Source organism: Haemaphysalis longicornis, unplaced genomic scaffold, assembly GCF_048455015.1.
Source record: "Haemaphysalis longicornis isolate Haplotype H1 unplaced genomic scaffold, Haemaphysalis longicornis Haplotype H1 scaffold_1, whole genome shotgun sequence".
NCBI lineage: Eukaryota > Metazoa > Arthropoda > Arachnida > Ixodida > Ixodidae > Haemaphysalis > Haemaphysalis longicornis.
Window position 1 is genome coordinate 196800850 of NW_027526203.1, and position 19594 is coordinate 196820443.

Here is a 19594-nt window from a genome sequence, read left to right on the forward strand (position 1 = left end):
TATTACTTTTTATTTACATTGGACGCAAAAACGCGCCGGAGACACGAAAAGCCCCCTGAGCAAGCCGCACGGTCGCTGTGCAGGCGGCGGCCATGGCCGCGAAGTGGCCCAGGCTGGCGCAGGTAGCTCGAGTGATAGCTTGTTACCGCTGCACGAAATTGTACTGAAGTCCCAACCATGGCAGCTTATATGAGAAAGTAGTTAATGATGCGATGGCGGGTTGCATTAAAAATTGTCATCTGCACTGCTTACGAGAGCGGTAATCGAATATCCGCCGCAATGCTAAGCCGAACACATCTGTAGGCAGACCTGTAGGCAGACCGGCCGGCTGCTCCCAGCGCGCGTCTTGCCACCCACTGTCTCGAGCGTCGCATGTCGTTCTTTAGCCGTGGTAGCATTTGCACTTGCAGCGCCTGCGTCACGTCCACGGTCGCTTTTTAATTTAGCGGCTCACGAGACGAGATCAGTACGTGGGGGCATTCGCAGAAACTGCCGGCGATGCGGATTCGACAGTGCTACGGCAGCTCTGCTCTGTGATATCCCTCCGACGGTCACGTGGCCAGCTTTGTTCACATAAAATCCATCGTATCGCGGCACCCGCTGAAACCGAAACTGCGACTGGCCGCATTGAAAGTGCCTCTAATTAAACAACTGTCGCACGCTGAAGCAAATGAGGTTTCTACAAGTGATAAGTAGGTCACTAGCTACTTATCGCAAACAAAAAAAAAAAAAAAAAAAAAAAAAAACAAGATCCAAAATTTTTGTGTCAGTGCCCCTTTAAGCATAAACGGTCGGAACGTGCCCCCTCTGGAAAAATATTGAAGGTGCGACCCCCCCCCCCCCCCCCCCCTCCTGGGAGTCCCTGCTTTAGTTATGATGTTTTTAATTTTATCTATGTTGCAGAATTCAGGTTGTAAATTGCAGATAAGCTTTAAAAAAGTACAGAACTCTCTTCTGAACTACAATACGATTAATAAGCTAAATACAGCATCATGTCAGTAATATGCAAATGAAGTACACAACAGAATTATTAGAAGCCACTCTGTACAAAAAAGTTCAAAGAGAACAAAGAACTTGAGGCGCAGATACCTTTGGATGCTTCCAGCGCTTTAGATGCGGCCGCCATCTCTGCTTGCTGGATGCTGAAAGTAGTAAAAAATTACACCCACAAAGGGTGTAACCGATCATGCGTAATATAACTTTCAAGTTGAAACTTAGGAATACGGAATAATGCTGAGCATGTGGTTTTCAGTACAATGAGAAACACACTACTTCAAGACAAGAATGAACTCCAGCAGGCACAACAGCTGTCAGGAACACAGCAGGGAAAAATAAAATAAAAATAAAATGAAATAAAATAAATAGTACAACGCAAAGTTATTGCGCTTTGTTCCTGAGCATAGTCAGGTTCAAAAGTGTCGTGAACTGGGCCCTCAGGTTCACCTCCCTGTATCCCAGGATGAGCTGGGAAATCACCCCCCAGTTAAGATCAGTGAACTTTCATTTTGTTTACTTAAAATGATGCAATTTTTTTTTCTAAAGAAACAAATTTAATTCAGGGGTGTGCACGTATTCCAAACTATCGAAAATCGAAGCGAATAACACAATATTCGATCTGGCTTCTGGCTTAAAATTGAATAGCACTATTCGATAATTTCAAATAAATTTTTAGAGTACTTCGAAGTTCGAAAACATGCCCCAGCGTTCTCCGCTAGTGTTGGCAGGCTTTCCCGCACTGCTCTCGTGGCGTGCAGCCAAACGGCGAGGGGAAGTTGCTTTTGGGGAGCGCCTCTGATCTCCTTGCCAATGGGCCAACTCCATCCTCAGTGCTTCTTTTTTTGCATCCTGATAAGCCAGCCAACACACTCTAGATAAAAAAGCCAAGCTGCCTACTGACATAATCCCTAAGTACCCGGATCTCTGATCAAATGATGCGCAAAGTTGACATTTTTTTAAACCTTAAACCTTTAATATTCCCCTTTTTCTACATGGGACATAAGAAAAACGATAAACTTGTCTGCTCCTAAACACTGTCAAGCCTTGTCGAAACAGCTTTACGTCAATGTGGCATTCAGGAAGCTCGCTTGCTGGGTACATTTGTTGTCAACTTATCATGCACTTGAGGCAATTTTGTTCTAAACTCTTTTAAAGGGAATGTGTTTGCAGTGATTGGTTTAGACTATGGAAATGCATGCTAGGAAGAAAAAAAAAAAAAAAGAGCAGCACGCTACGAACTTTCTTGGGAACAACTCTTGCTGGCAAGATGTTCTACACTGGGGACCCTGCAACACTAACCATCGACTACTCGGAATGCATTTTGGGGTAAAGTCTACTGTCCGAACAATCTCCTCCCGCAAGAATTACGAAAATACGTTCACTATCACCGAAACTACGCGCGATGATAAATCGCGCATGATTGTTCCCTCTCAACTCGACCGCGGACAACGCAACGAAGGCTGCGCGCTCTCTCCTGGAGAGGGGGCCAACTCGCAGCGTTCTGTTCGGCGGCCTTCGATATATCACAGACCGGGGAGTTTTCGCATTTTCTTCGCAACGTAGAGGGGTCTATTTCCGGTCTGGTGCCACAAAAAAGCAGGCTTGGCTGCCTGCTCACAAGCAAGCACTCAGGCTGGTAGGGCGTTTTTGAAGCAATAAACGTTTGTTGTCGAGTGGTCTCATTGAAAGGAAAGTATTGAGTCCGTCACTCAAACGCCGCGCATACTCAAAACAAAAGAAACACCAAAAGTAAGCGTACAGGTTCAGACATAGAAGAGGTTAGTACACAGCGCCGACGACGGCGGATCGTCACAGGAAATGCGAGAAATAAGCCGCGAAGTTGACCAGCGACAGCCAATAGGACAGCCACGGCCCAAATGACGTCGTTTAGGCCATGCCAGGGGTGCAAAATGAGGAGAATTGAAGAGAGAGCAGTTGGTTTTTCCGCATCTTTCACGGCGATTTGCGCACTTACCGCTTTACGTGCACGTGTAATATTTGGCTCAGGTATTCCTGGCTGTGTTATCTAAACGTCGCGCAGGTTTACTTGCACTGCACAAAAAGTGTTGCAGGGTCCCTTTAATACATATTTATATTAGGCTATATTAGGCATAACCTGCCCTCAGGGCAGCCCATATTTAAGATTTTTGATTTAGTAATGTAATTGACTGGCCTAGTTGGTATTCCATTATGTACAGTTCAGCGCAAAAATAGACAGGGACTAGAAAAGACACAACACAAGAGCGCTCTCATGTTGTCTTTTCTAGTCCTTGTCTGTTTTAGCGCTGAACTGTACTTATTCAGATTCTTGTAGGTGCATGCGGGGACGTTCGCAGGGCAAGTGCTTTTTGAAAATAAAATTTATGCGTTAGTACTGGGAAAAGGACCAGCGAGCAAGTGCAAAGCAGGGATGACAGCACTACGCCATGAAGGTGTGCCGCAAGGGTTGAAAAAATTCAGATTAAGTTTTCATGTCCCGTGCTGCCTTATGCACAGAGTTTCCTTCTTAAAACTGACGTGAACGTACACAGAACTACCGTCTACGTCGTAGGTTTTCAGTATACATACCCTCATTAAACCAATACTGAAGCACTCATGGTTGAGGTCACCACATGAGGTGATAGTTGCCCCATATAAAATATAGTATCATATAGTGTCACCAGATAAGGTATAAGAGTACAGTGGTGCCAGTGATGAACGGTGATTTGGAGCAATTTTTGAATCAGCAAATTATTAATTTTGGAGCACCTTGGAGCAACTAAACATCAACTGCTAGATGTGTCCAAAGCATCTCTCAACCCTAAAAATTGGCCAGTATTGTCCAGTAATTGATGTGGAGGTCGCCATGGGATGGGCTTCAAGGTGCTTTTCACACATGCGATCACAAATGGACGGCACAGCTGAAGAATAATGGTCTTCTTGTCCCCACTTACGGAAGACTTTTTCAAGGAGTCACTGAAAACGCTTCATAGTTGGCAGGCTCGAACATGCATTAAAAATAGCTTTCACAGTCAGCTCTCCCAATAGCCCAAGAATAGCCAAATAGCCAATAAAGAAAAATTTCTACAACCAGAAGAAAAAAAAGCCATATTTGGCTCGTTATAGCCCAACCTGGCATTCCTGGGGCAATGGGATTTTTTTCCCCACTTATTTCGAAACAGTCGCTAGAAGTCGCCAGAAGTTTGATGCAATTAAATCCCCTCAGTATCCACGCAATAGCGAAAATGCCACAAAACATAATTTGCAAGGTATTTAGTTCCTTTCTGGTGTGGATAAAAGACAACATGCAACACGATAATGAATATTGAAAGGCTTCGACAAACCTGCCTAGCAAAAAAACAACGCGCCTCTCTTCTAGTTTATTAATTGTTGAGGCAAGCCCTTGTGTTTTACTTTTTCATTTTATTAGATGCAGGCGCTTGCTATCAGTCCTCGTGCGCATTTCCACGCTAGCTGAAAATGTGCATGAGAAATGCGCATGGAGCACTTTTGCATGCGATTCGTGCGCGTCGGCGATTCCGTACTCTCAGCGGCGGTACTCTGAGTACCGCCGCTGAGGCACGCAAGTCAGCAATAGCAGCCATTTTGGTGTTTATCAGTGTTGTGAGATTGCCACTTCTATGGCCCCGCCGCTAACTTCCACCGGGTCGTTTGTTAACAGCACTGCCGAAGACGCAGCAACACGGCATCTTCGGACGCACTTCTGCTACTGAAACGCTGTTACACGTGTCACTTTGATTCGCGTCTGGAACCACATCAGTCCCGCACGCGCAGCCGCAGAGCAGGGTGGACAAGCTGAGTCTACCAGAGTTTGCCGACTAAAATGCATAAACAACAAAATGGTGGGACCCACCAACCGTCGCAGCCTAAACAAATGTCACGTAGGGGGAATTGACCAATGATCATGGTGGCGGCACAGAACAATAGGAGAAAAGCGTGCCGATACTCTGTAACCTTATCTAGTGACAGTAGTATCATAAAAAAAGCCTTAGCAGCAGAATTACTACTGTATGTCTTATGCCAGGGAAAAATTTTGCAAACCCTATAAAACGAGCCTTTCATTTTTCAGCAGGCTGTAGTTATCCAAAGCACACTTTGGAAATTTTTGAATTCTAGTTCTGTTTATTCATAATCTCCAAATAGTCACTTTAATTTGAAACTATTCAAACAAAAGCATTATTCGCACACCCATAGTTTCACTGGGAAAACGTCTGTAACACCCATAAATAAATCAACCTGAGTAAATCCTTATGAATGCAAATGATTGTTTCCTAACTACCCCTCATATAATACGAATATGAAGTGAGTACGAAGTGAATAAAGATTTTGTTCAAACTGGTTTGAATCGAAGCCAATATTTCATGATTTCCAATACAAAAGCCAAAATTTACAAGAAGGCATGAAATTTTAAGTAAATGCAACTTTCATCTCATCTGGGGACCTCAACCACAAGTGTTTCGGCATCAGTAAAACCCACCAAGCATAACTTTTCTTATCAAGCATGACTATCACAATTTTCTTCAGAACACACACACACACACACACACAGACACACACATCAGTGGCAGCTAACTCCATAAACATTCTTGTTAGATCTAGGGAGAAAACTCGGCATATGGGGCAACACAAGGCATCAAAACTTAGCCTGTTTTATAAAACCTTGCAAGCATGTCCCTGTGATGTGGTAGTATTCTACCCACTTTGCAAACCTTTGGTTGTGGGTCCCTGTCTCAGTACTAACAACACCTGAATTCACTGCAAATGTCCCCACATGCACAAAAATTTTACATACGGCTTACCTGACACCCAATGTAAATGTAAACAAGGTGCTGAGACCCCAATAAGTGACCAGAAAAAGTGCAAAGGCCCATGGGTACGTCGTCTGCTCCCTCCACTTCCGGTTCAAGAGCTCTCCTCGCCTTCCGTACACCGGCGGCTTTCACGTGAGTGTGCATGTTGTTTATTTGTCACAGAGCACTTACCTTTCAGAGGAGCCTCTAGTAGGATTAATCGTTGTTATTCACTAAATGCATGAGCTTTTTTTTTTTTTTTTTTAAGTGGAAACAGATAAACAACATGCACAGATGTGCATGAAAGCCGCTGGTGTTTGGGACGCCAGGAGAGCTCTCGAACCGAACCGGAAGTGGCGGGAGCAGACAATGCACCCATGAGCCTTTGAACTTTTTTCTGGTCGCCTATTGGCACAGGTACGCGAAAAGAAAAGTGTTAAGCCAGCAAACTTGCTTCACCATTGAAGCACGCCTTATTGTCAAGACGGCTTCATCTGAGGCTAAGCAAGTTTATCATTCTCCTTCAAATCCTGTTTACAAAAGGGGTGCCAGTGGTGTGCCTCACTTGAAGAGAACCAGTGACTGAGGCATTGCACCACTAGGCTGTCTTATCTAGAGTGTGTTCACCATGGCTTAGACAGCACCAGGGGGCAGTTGGCCCAATGCCAAGAAGATAAGAGGCACTCCATAAGCACTTCCTGTTGTCCTCCATCTGGACAGTGTGATTGCGGGCAAGCCTGTTGCAGCTACCAAGGGAAGCTGATGCATTTCGGCGGTCGATCGCAAGCGTTCAAAGTGTACACACCTGTTGCCTAGGTCGTTCTAACTTCTTGCAAAGCATATATTTTGTACGTGTTTCTAACACAGCATTTATCGTTTTTAACAAGGCACAATTTCTTGTATCGAAGTTCATTTGACAGCTGTCTATTTGCATTCTCCAAGACTGAAAATACTTTAAAAAAAAATTGAAGTTTTCAAATAGCGCAATAACACTCGAACTTGAATCGAACACCATATTATTCGCATCAACATTCAGAAGTTTCAAATAGTCACACACCCCCAATCAGAGCTATAGACGTACTTCACAGTGCAACATCACAAAAATGCGGTGGTGCTGGCATCAGATGCAACGGTTTTCGAAGTAAAAAGAATGCATATGACAAATGAAGCACATATTCCATAACAACCAGAAGACACAACAAGATTAAGTGAACAAAAATGATGCTGTACGGCGTGCGGTGGCAGACAAGGCTTTCAACTGCAACGCGTGCTTACAGTTTTTCTTCGCCTGCTTGCCCAAATGAGGTGTGTCCATACTTAAAGATGACTGAACACTTGCCTGTGGCCAGACCCTGTGGCAAGCCTCTTTCTCCTGAAGTAGACTGCCACCGTGTACACTCGGGTGTTGGTGGGGCCCTTGCACTCGATCACCCTGGCACAAAGGTGGAAACATCCAGTGGAGGAGAACACACCACTGATCATAAATGCTTGCAGACACAAAGGCAGCAAGTCAAGCTGTGGCACCAGTGGGCCAGGGCATTTGACACTAATTCTTTCTTCTTGTTGAGGTGAACGTTACATGCATGGTTAGTGCTTTCTAGAGTACTACTGTAATCGCCCGTTTATGCCCACGTGCTTGTTGTAACCGGCTTAAAATAGTATGCTTTTAAGCAGTTAAAAAAAGGAAAAAGCTACGCACAAGACCAATCAGATTACAAGCAAAAAGTGTTAAGCCTTAAGCCTGTGCCTTTTTCTTCTGGGTATAAATTTCCCGAGTTTACTGGGAATAAATTTCGCACACACCTTCCTGGCAGCATAAATGAACACGCACGGCCAGGGGGAAGACAATGCTGCAGGTGCCCACTTTGGCTTTTGCTATTTGTATCCAGGGTTAGAGAAGGCCATCTGTTAAATGCAATTGTGGTTGAGTGCATTTCTTTTAAACTGAACTTGCAGGTATAACGGCCCTACATGCACTTCGAATGTAATGTGTGGGAGCACTTTGGGTACCTCTCATGAAATTTCACCTACGCACGAATTTCAATCACACACTTAGGGAAACAAGAGCACTAGTCTAAATGTTCGGCATTTGTATAGTGAATGATGCCCGTGTAAGAAGAGGATACTTTCTACAAGCAACAAACAGAGTGCAAGTACAACATATCACTTACAATTTCTAAACATAGCAGTCAACCTTCGTGCTGGACACTGAGAAATGGCAAGTGTCACGAAAGCAGGTGCACATCTTTTTCAAAGAATCCGGCACACCCAATTAAGTCAGAGTAGCCATAGCCAACATGTCTCAAAAGTCTATGAGGCTGCAAAAAAATACAGCCTCAGCTGCATTTTTGCATTCTGTACTGCAGAGGAATTAATGCTGACAATTCCTCCCCTCTTGCATACTCCCCTAAAAAGACATCTCCCCAGGGAGGCCAAGAAATGGGGCTGTGCTAGGATATCTCTGGACAGCCCACCATAAAACAGCGACTGCTTTGTAACAAGCAACATTTAAAAGGCCTCTTGCTCCCTCAGAGGCTTAGCTTGAGCCTCTCCAGTCAGACTGTGAATAACCTTGGTGCCCCCTCTGACTTGCTGACAGTCGAGGACCCTGACTAACAAGGCGTTGTCTTTGCGCTTGGGACCTGAAACAACACGCAGCTAAAGTGCTCACTTGTAGACAGGAATGTCGGGCTCTCCGCCGTCCATGGAACGCAGCGTGAGGCAGCACTGCTGCAGTTTGCTCTTTGGGTCATTCCAGTCCTGGTTCAGAATGAAGTCCTGCACGCACAAAGGGAATACTGAGGGCTGTGAACTCGCTTCATGTGACGGTGTGTTCACATGGGCACTTTCAACAAGCCTCGCACTACATGTTAAAGCTAACAAGCAGCGCACCTATTTCCATTAAGTTAGGTGCACTGGGTGTGAAAGAAACCGTAGTAAGTGTAAAACAAAGGTAATTATGATATGCTCGTTTAACACCCTCAGTGAGAATGTGCCCCTTTGGCATCAACCAGTTCACACTGTTTACAGTGCTCCTTGATCTGTCTGTTCGACTTGGCAGTAATAATGCCCATTGTACAACCTGATTCAAATGAACTCATCAGGGGTGGAACAGGGTACATAGGTTTGGGAGCAGTCCTGGGAGCAGGCAAAATTGCCTTTTTTAGCAGGCTGTGGAGCAGCCAGAAAGGCCTTTTGGAGCAGGTTTGGAGCAGCCCAAAAGGCTGTTTGGCAGGGGGCTGGCACAGGCTGCTGTGCCAACCCCTGCCAATTAAGGTCAATCTATTTATCCACTATATTAGGCGTTCTACCGTGCACTCGAACCTACTCCGAACCAGGAATGCTGTTCTAGTACTATATTTGGAAATTTACAATATGCTAAGGCCCCCGGCGAGTGCGCCGCGTAATCGCCGTTCAAAAGGTAAACCTCACGCACAGAGTCTAAGTGGATCAGATAACGGGCCTCACTTCGTATCCGGTAGGCAGCAGTGTTAAGTGAACTCACGGGGGCATTCTGTAAAACAAGGCGTTTGCTTGCAATGTTTCTATCCAACAGCGGTTTCAGTGCGTGCGAAACAGAACATAGCTTTGTCTTTGCCTGTCACAGGGTAGTGAAAGTCAACGAACGTATGCCGTAGACTACATAACGAGAGCTTGTTTGAAGGACCACTTGACACGGAAGCAAAGCTAACTCCAAAGTTCACAGGCGAAAATGAGTGATTACCTCACAACAAAGGTGAACCAAATTAACAAGCAAGGGCAAAGCGTCCAAGAACCCGTTTGTTCCATGCATGCAGCTACGCTCGCCAAAAATGGTCAACTAAATTGAAGTTTTCCTCCAACAAACTACAACCTTTCTTGTGAATGTTATTCTGCGCTCCATCTGTTTGCAATGTGTCGCTTACTTTTGGTCATTTTCCATTGATTGTGGCGCGATGGCTGGAACCGACAAACACAACTGCATACATGCAGCACAAATAAATCCAAAGCGAAGGGGGAGAAGGCGTGTAGTGCCTGCGGCCTTACAGCTAAGCAAAAGCCAACTTTCATAGCCGCTCCAGGTGGGCTTGATGGAACTGAAACCAGAACCGCCTCGAAACCAAAAACACGAAGTTTCAGCCCTGTTTTCAGGCACAGGGCATCATAGGGGTCGTATCTTGTGACTCAATTCAGTACAGGACGGCACTGATAAAGGAGTCTGGCGCAATAGGGGCAGTTCGGCGCAGGTAAATGAGTTTGGCACTCAGTGGCGCAAATGGTGCAGCTGTTTTACCCCTGACTCATGAAACATCTAAAAGGATTCACAGCACTAATAAAACTGCAAAACAGCAACATTAGTTTGACTGCACATTGTTCTTCAACAGTGCGTAATTCCTCTCTGCAGTTGTTCTCTTAACCCCTTCAGTGTGAATGACGTACTGGCACATTCTTGCACTTCCATGCAGCCATGTCATTGGCGTACCATGCATTTCACGCTCTCCATTAAAAAAACAAAATCTTCAATTGAAAAAAAAAAAAAAAAACCCTGGGTGTATGTCACCCCTGGAAAGACCATACACTGGAATGTTTCGAGTAATTTGCATGACAGTTGCCCTTGTCACACGTTGCTACAATCCCCATACTGTCAACACCTAAAACAGCTTAGAGATGCAAGCTCTCGTAGGCAGTGAATAAAAAAAAAACCATTTTAATGATTCCAGTAGGGTACTGCGATCGAATGTTGGTTGACATGCTTCGACTCCACCTTTTTACCAACATGCCCAGCCAGTCATAATCCATCTAGCATTCACTCCTTGCTCATGCAAGCCTTCAAAACGATCAGTTGGTTTCATTTGGCCATTCAGTTTCAGGCATATTTTGGCAACTGTTGAGGCTTCGGTACACTGTCACAGTGATTTGAATGTTGCCTACGTTTGCTTGCTTCAGAAAGTTACTGAACTGTTCTTGATTTTTTATTTTGACAAGCATGCCACCAGATGCTGGTTTTTTAGTCTCGCCTTTTTCAGTCAGCACTTTAAATGAACTCTGCCATTAGAAACATTGATTTGCTGGTAACAGAGGTTTCTTGTTATCTGATTACATGATCAAGGAACGGGAAAAGTTGTCTGAGTTTGTGAAGAGGTTTGAAGGTGCAGAGGTTTGAACACAACTATGTTGGTGTGGGCTGGAAAATTGAATTTAACCCTAGCGCTCAGCAGAGTCCCACAGCCAGCTAGACATACAGAGAATCTTCCAGCCAGAGCTTGACCACGACACCAGCAGCCACCATTTGCAGCGTGCTCTTCACACACTCTCAGACAATGCCGTGGCTCGGCTGTACCACAATACACTCGACTGACGAATCCCTGCAGCCAACATTGAAACAATGAAATTTTAGTGACCGATTATGTTGAGCATACTACTTGACTCATAACTTTGGTATACGCTGTGGCATCATGCAATGCAAGCATGACGTTCTTTCTGCCTTATTCACTACCTCAGGGCAGACCCCAATTTCGAGCCAGCCCGCCAACCCTGTGCCTCGCGCGTGCGTGAGGTGCAGGGCTGGCGCTAGACAGCATGGGGGTCGCGTGGCGCAAAGCGCATGGCTGGCGGGCTAGCACAGATGCCGTGGAGGGGAGGGGGGTGCAAAATAGCTGTTTCTTTCTTTTCACAAACATGGTATTTTAGGCAAAGGTTTGCAAATACCGCAAGAATGTGCTAAGTACAGTAGCCTAAAAAAGTTCTTAGCCCAACGGTCGCGTGAGACCATCTACTAGGCCGGAATTTACCTGTACGCAAGCTCACTCACGAACCCTGCCCGAGTGGAAAACAAAAATGAACCAAACAAACTCTCCTGGTTATTGCATAAAGTTATTTTGCGGGAAGTGTGCAATCTCAGGCACTTCACCTGAAATCTTGGAAGAATGACACAGCCAGTCTAGGGTCAAAAGTAATGAAGCTGCAAAATATATTGTTCATTTCAAAGGCCCACCTGCAATCGTGGAAAGAAGCACACTTGGCAGAATGCATTGCAGTACTCCAGACCCTTGTCGACAAATAGTGCTCCCAGGAAGGCTAAAGGGGAAGAAAAAAAAAAGAGAAAAACAAGAGAAAAGCAACACAAATTAAAAGCAGAGTTCATATGGCCTGGGAACAACACAATTCGAATTCAAACGAAATGAAACCTCACCGTCTTTTTTGCTGTTCTTTTTTATTTTGCTGTTTGAATAGACATTTTCGTGCTAGTAATAATGCACTACAATGCCTCATCGTGTTTTTATTTTATTTAGCCACATCGATAAGGCTATTGATTAACTGAAAAATGACACGTTTACAACGATGCATGTTCGCCTAGTCCTACAGCATTCACGGCACAATTAGCTGCTGTTGAACCAAGTCCAGGCACTTTACAGTTGTATCAACAGCCCCCTGCACAAGTAAGCGTTCAAGACATTTTTTTTGGACAGTGTAACCAGTCTAGAACTCTTTTTCCTTGTAGCCAAGAGCAGCAGAAGGCCAAGTTAGTACGCTTGAGCACTTCAGCAGGGGCGCTCAGAAGCCCAACTAATGGGTCACAAAGGAATCTCCCCCGACCGGACACGCCAGAGTAAAAAATCAATGTGTCTCACTGAATTTCTGCTATCCCACATTCAATCAACACCGTCTGTGCGCAATGGAAATGATGCATTTGTAGAGCATGAGTGACTCAAGTGATGTCCCCCTTTGTGGCGATTCTGTGGCAAAGGCATCCTGCTGCAGGGCACACGTCTCTGGGTGCAGTTCCTGGGTCATGTTTCGTTGGCAGTAAACCATCAGGGAGGTTTGTGTGCTGGGGCTACTGTGGGTGTTGAAGAGACCTAGGTAGATCACGTATGTTTAGCCCAGGAGGGCTAAACCAAGTGCACCAAGCAAGTTTTTTTTTTGTTTTTTTTAAATAGCCAGAAGACAGGGCAAAATCCACAGCTGGGCACACACTCAATCATGCCTACCAACAAGAGCCTTGACTCTCTGAGGGCTTCGCACTCCCTTACACTGTGAACACCTGCAGCACAAATCACTGCATGAAAATTTTGGCATGGAATCTACTGAGGGCACGAATTCATGCCTAATATTTTATTCGTAATGCTTTACACATCTAACATTTCAGGCCTAAAAACGTGGGGTTGTTTTGTGTAGGGTACGAGCGTGTAATGCATAAGGACAAAGTTCTATGCCTAATGACTGTTTTCAACCTTTGCCGTGCTGTCAGCACATCCGTATTAAAAAGGAGGACGTCTCGTGGAGGCACAAAAGTGTGAACTTCGACAAGTTTATCATTCTTCTAAGTACCCCAATACACAAGGAAGTGATTGTATAATGAAAGCGGACCACCATTCGGTGAAAAAAAAAAAGCGCAAAGCAGTGCCCAAGCTTTCTCATCTCGAAGGTGTTGACCGAGTCTGCTTGTGGGCGACCACATTACCAATGTGTTGTTAGCCCACAGCTAACAGGCTGATAAAGCTGCTGCTCCAAGGGCTCCTTTGTATTATTTTCCAGCTGCAAAAGCAGCAGCCAAAGATGCGAATGACCTTCCCCTGTCAGCTCTATCAGGCGCATCATGGAGAAGCCTGTTGCCACTACTGAAGGCAGCCAGTGCATTTTATGGTTGCAGCAAGAGCTCAACATCCCATACAGCTGAGGCCTAGTCATCATGAAGGATGCATTTTGCGCACGGTTTCAGCAAAGCATTTCTCAGGGTTGCTGTTGGAGCCATTCAATGTACCCAAGTTCATTAAAACAAGGTTTAACCGAGTGTCATTAAGTATCTACCTGTATTTTCGAACTTCAAAAATATTCTAAGCTTTCAAATAGTGCTGTTCGAATTCATTTCTAATCGAACATCATATTATTTGTTTAAATTTTTTTAAGGTCAACCCCTCATAAGCGGGTCAACTAATTATACCTGTCTCCCACAAAACGAAATGCAGCAGTAGCTCCTCACCTTCCAGGATGTCGGCGCGGTCCTTGGTCTTGAGCTCAGCCTTAGGGTACGGGTAGATGGTGTACTCCACCATGCCCAGGTCATCGCACACCACCGCCTGCGTCCGATTGTTCACCAGGGAACTCCGAAGCAGCTGTCCAGGGCACACACGCACACACACACACGTGAGGACTGCATTCAGACCGCCTGTGTTCTGTATGCTTCGCCAAGTATGCCATAACACCTTTTAGTACGTCAATAGGCTTCTTTAGGAAGCGGCTAGTATGAAAAACAGTGAAGACCATTCACAACGTAACCACTTATAGTGCAAGACCGGATATAACATGGGTTTTTGTGACTACCGGTTTGCCTCCCATATAACTCAATGCATCAGCATACCGCTTAAAACGCGGTTGGCCGAAGCTCCATACCGTTTATAGTGCAGTTTTTCAGCGGGTCTGCTGATCGACCAGCGCAACTGGGGCATCGTTTTAGGGTAGCCAAAGAAAATAAAGGATGAAATCGGCCATCCGACACAGCACACACCCCTTGCTGTCTTTTAACTTCGACACACAAGAAAAAAATAGGCACCCTCTAGTTCGCGCGTATGTGATAACCACAACTGTCCTTGCTTGATGCACCTCGGAAGATAGCAACCCCCCTCCCCGTGCGCGTGCGGCAAGTTGGGCATCCTCGATGTACAGTCCTGGACCGCCCGCGGGCAGTCCGAGGACTGCGTTCACACCGGAAGCCCCATAAAAAATACATGGGTAAATCGAGCGCCAGATCGCATCTCGGGCAGTCCACGGACGAACCGGGACTGATAATCGAGGAGGCCCGTTGTTTCCAAGCGTGAACCGCATGGCCCTTTTCGCACACAATTCGTGCATGTCGGCGTTGCACGTGCGTTTTTTTCGCGCTCGTGTCGACGATTCCGTGCTCGTGCCGGCTTCTTTGCGTGGTGATGGGAGGAGACTGGCGACTTGCACCAATGGGGAGCCGTGCACCTAATGGCGGGAGATCCGAAGAGCTCCGAGCAGCCGAGCAGTTTTTTGATGCACCGTGCACCGCTTGAAACTAATTTTACAGCTCATTAAACCTTGGCGGCACCAGTGGCAAAGAACCATTTTGAGCGCCCATTTCACACACCAAAGTTGAGTGAGCTGTAAAATTAGTTCCAAGCGATGCATCAACAAACTGCTTCGATTATTGCACTCATCAGGGTTCACAGTATTGGAAAATATAAGCATTACAGTTTTATGACCAACAATGTTTTGTCTATTATTTGACCAAAAATGGCTAATCACCTCTAATTATCTTGGGAACTAATTGACCAGCTGAAAAAATAATCGCATATTTGAAATCAGTAGGAAAAAAGCAGCAAGACTGGCAGTGGCAAGTTTCACAAGGCTTACTTGAAAATTAAAAGAAGTTGTTTTGAGACCAGTGTCCCCCCTTAAGTCCCTGCAGCAACAGCTGATGTGAAAAAAAAAATAATAAAAAAACGAAATAAAGACTGTGCCCTTGTTTTTAAGTGCTGTGCGTTTGAGTGATGATAAGTATAGGATGACTTGAGAGGTAGGTTGTGGTGTGGTTGGATTCGCACATGTTTTGGTCATAGTGCGGCACCACTTATGGTGCGGATTTTTGCGGCTCCCGCGACATACATTATAAGTGGTCTAGACTGTATGTCCTTTAAAATGAAAATACCCCACAATGAAAAACACTGCTTCATGCCAAAGAAAATTACAGCAATTTACGAAGTGCCCAGTGCCCAATCTTTCAAACACAGCAAAGCTGTATTCTCAATTCTCCTAAGCAATTTGCTTTTATCACAATGTGAGTGCAAACTTATTCCGTGACTAAGCAAATCGAGGCTCACAGAAACACCTGGGTCAATGAAAATTTTTGTGGTGCTCCCCCGTAGATTAACAGCGGGTTCCCCATCACCAAAGATTTCAAAGTGATTAGATGTTTGGTCATCAAAAATATTCTTGACCTTAAAGTACTGGGTGAGGCAGCATGCCAGCAAGACAGGGAAGGTGTCCCGGTTTTACTGATTGATTGATCGATTATGAGGTTTAAAACGCACCAATGCTGCACAGGTGATGAGGCGCACCGTAGTGGAGGGCTCCGGATTAATTTTGAACACCTGGGGATTTTTAACGTGCACTGAATCTCGAACACGCGGACATTATCGCCTTTTGGTTCCATCAGAAAAGCGGCTGCCGTGCCGATTTTACTGAATTAAAAGATCGATGTTTCAAAGGGTTCTCGCACGACAGGTGAGACCAACTCACCGACAGGTGACCTTCGTGATGCTCTGGGAAGTACTTGTAGAGATATTCAGACGCCACAAGCTGCAAGACAGTGTCGCCCAAAAACTCGAGCCTCTGGTTGGAACCTCTGGTGTGCAGAAACGGGGAAAAAAAGAAAAAAGGAAACAAATTGCAATTGCTTTTTGGTAGCAGGGAAATAACTGAACCACTTTTAATGTGTTAACAGATGGTGAATTTACTCGCATCACTTAGCGGCATTACTCACCCAGAGTAAGGAATGTGGCCTCGAGTACCAAGTTCTCGTACTGAAGGCATAAATACGACTCTCAGCCATCCTCAATATATCTCAATGGGAAAGAGATGCCAGATGGCTACTATGCTAACGTTTGTGCTGAATGTTGAAGGGCTCCTGGGTAGTTGCTTTAGCTCTTTCGTTACCGTGGTAAATTGACCGATTTTTAGGGTCTACGAAAACATTTTTTTTTTCTGCTAAACATATTCATGTTTGGCACTAATTACAGCAACATAAAATGCAGATGATTTAACGACCTTTTTAACAACACCAGTTTTTAAAATGTTTTCATACATTATATTTGCAAAAAAAATATATCAAAATCAAACTTTTCGTCAAGTTGTCGTAGAAAATGATAAAAAAATTGTGTATAACAAACCACCCACAGTAGAAATAACTTCAAAAATACCTTTCAAAAACACGTCCTAGAAAAAATGTTGACGCGTGGAACGGTTTGTGAGATATTAAAAAAAAATGCTAGCAGCACCCGTGCAGCCGTGAAGCCCACCGCTGAAGCCCACCCGTGCAGCAGTGGCACCAGTGAAGCCCAACCTCTATTTCAAAATGCGCAACTTTGGGAAGTTACCTGAAAGAAATTTGGCGGTTTGCCATTATCAGAGGCACCAATTTGCCCCCACGAGACGTAAAAACATCTTGGCAATGACTGACTTCACATTTACGGCCCGCACAGTATTCGGGACAAGCCCGCAATGCAAAAAAAATCTGCATGGAGTTGAAGACAAAACTCAGTGGTTTATGCTTGTTGACGTTCACTGTCAGTTATCTCTTAAACATAGACTTGCGGTTTATTATCATCTTCTGACTTGATATAGCAGCCTTGCTTGCAGGAATGAGGTGCGACGCGCTAGAAGCATGCCCTGCAAGCTTTCACCAAGTAGCTGTTGCGCGATGAAAGAGTTCAGCAGTATGAGCCTCCTGCATTGCAGCGCCCCCCAACATTTTCAAAAAGCAACAACACCAAACCTGTTGGAGACTCCGTCCGAATAGACAGTTCTAGCAGAGTCCTCCAATGCTTCTGAAGGACTCTGGTTCTACTAAGGAACAACACTGGACCTCCGGAGATACACTTGTATGGAAACGAAACTGGCCGGCCAACAGCTAGCAGTGTGCAAGGCCGGTTTGAAGTGCTCTCCTTGTCGGAACTGATATCTGGCGACTGGGTGTTATCGTTTGACTTGCATTGGAAGTTCTCATCGCAGAAATCGGGTTAGGGCTGGACAAAATCACAAGCGGCATGCTTTTTTCGAGGATCAGTAGCGGGCACTAAAGGTGCCATGGCAGATAGGTTTGAAGTTGGGTAACTGCGCAGTAGCGCCAAATATAAATTTTGCGATGCAGAAACGAAACCGAAACTGTTGTAAACTGCAGTAAGTAGAACTAGAACATGACCTAGAACAATGTGCGCAAAGGCCTAAACTGCCTAAAATCATAAAATAACTTTGCAAACAGGCACTGCTTGATATTTTCAGCATTTGTCCGTGATAATTATTACTGTGAGAGTGCAAACCTGACAAATGAAAATCATCTTCTGGTTCACCATTCGTGCCCCAATAACAAAAACCAAATGCTGATGCAGAGTAATTACTAGTGGCCCGCCTTCTTCTTTGGTAGCCGTGACGCGCTATGACCACACCTGTTTTCCACACCCAAATGATGCAAACGCGTGTCAAAAATTTCATTTTTGTTGTAAAAATAAAAACAAAACTGATTTTGAAAGGGGATTTTTTGAGATAACCACAAAAGCTTTACTTGTTCCAGAAACGCCTGGAACGTTATAGAAGGGGCTCTCAAGGTATCGTTCAAATTGAACGATTTTGAATAGATGCAGTAACGAAGGAGCTAAACAAACAAAATGTCCATGGCAGGCAAGCCTACATGAACACAAAACTGCCTGGAGACTGATGACGCAGTGCACTCACAGGGTCAGGTTGTTGAACCCAATGCTGCGATGAGTGAAGGCCTTGGCCAGCAGCCTGATGTGTGTAAACTCGATGCCTGTCAGGTTCTCAAACTCATTCAGCTTCTGCAGGAGAAAAAAAAAAAAAAAGCACCATGAGTATTTACAGTTAAACCTCGTTATAATGAGACGGGCTATAACGAAATAATGGATATAACGAGAAAATCGTAATCCTCTTGACAGCCCCATAGAAACCAATGTATATAAAACCTCGTTTTAACAAGGTAAAACTTGCCCACTACGAGATACAGTCAAACCCGTCGAACTATTTCTGGCCACAGTACATTTACAAAGAGAATATATAGCAAAACCTATGCTTATATCGAACACAAATACCACCAACAACCGATATATCGAACGAGAAATGCCGCCGAAGTGCCCCCCAAGTTGGCTTTCCCTCGGGGCAGAGGAGAAATTCCGCCGGCACTCCTCTCAAAGTGGTTTTGCCCGGTCGCTCATGGGCAGCGAGCAGCTCTCCCCTCTCTCACCTCGCTCTCTCTATCGTGACTGCGCCATCGCACCGTGTAGCACGAGCCATCGAAAACCCCTCTTGCAAAAAATGATCCCGGCCCTCCCGCCATGCTTTTTTTTTCCGTTGTGTTTCCGTCGTTCACGCTTTGGGGGCTTTTTCGGAAGTGTACCTGTGGTGGCTAGCACTAGTGTTACAAAATAAAGGCATTTTTTTAGTGGCTCTACCTAGTGCGAAGCAGCCAAATTTCCCTTTCGCCGTGAAGCTGGCAATTGTAAATCGAGTGCAACCTGGTAAGAGGTCGGACGTCCCCGTCAGGCACGAGATTCCTGAGAACACCTTGTCGCAGTAGGTTCTGTGCAGGTGTTACTAAAGAAACCACCGAAATTGCTTCAAATCTGCTGGCTTATACATGCTGGTGATGACTAAAAATAATGAGGAGTGCAACGAAGCCACTAGTGTTGCTGCCGAAGTGTGGAGCAAGCTGTCAGAATTTCCAGACACCTTTGCCGGATGAGTCGGTCGGTGAGTTTGCGAGTGTGAACGATAATGCCGCAATCCAGGGGAGAATTCGAAAAACTATATTGCTGACATCGTACCGAACGCAAGTGAAAGCGGGTGCAAGGAGGAAAGCAACAATGTTACTCTTCCCACAACCTCTGAAGTGACTAATGCACTTGCACTAATCCGGCGCTTATTTGCAAATGTGAAAGATTGCGGCCTCAGCTTCTCCAACCCTTTAGACAGTCCGGAGAAGTGCATACTGTCACGGGCAGCGAGGTTGTTCAAGCAGAAGAAGATACAGGACTATTTCATGTGAAAGTAAGGCAGTCAGTTTCACCAATGAA

General features: G+C 45.2%; 1 protein-coding gene across 3 annotated transcripts in view; it reads right to left on the reverse strand.

Moving 5' to 3' along the window:
• Window positions 1–19594, reverse strand: part of LOC144140936 (ribonuclease 3-like) — an 85220-nt gene that overhangs the window by 5577 nt on the left and 60049 nt on the right. For all 3 annotated transcript variants that reach the window (XM_077672444.1, XM_077672439.1, XM_077672433.1), the window contains 7 exons: window positions 18240–18343; window positions 16029–16134; window positions 13750–13882; window positions 11761–11843; window positions 8458–8564; window positions 7126–7218; window positions 1090–1142 (listed from right to left, as the gene is read on the reverse strand). In XM_077672444.1, coding sequence (XP_077528570.1) covers window positions 1090–1142; window positions 7126–7218; window positions 8458–8564; window positions 11761–11843; window positions 13750–13882; window positions 16029–16134; window positions 18240–18343 — 679 coding nt within the window. The remainder of the gene's footprint in view (window positions 1–1089; window positions 1143–7125; window positions 7219–8457; window positions 8565–11760; window positions 11844–13749; window positions 13883–16028; window positions 16135–18239; window positions 18344–19594) is intronic.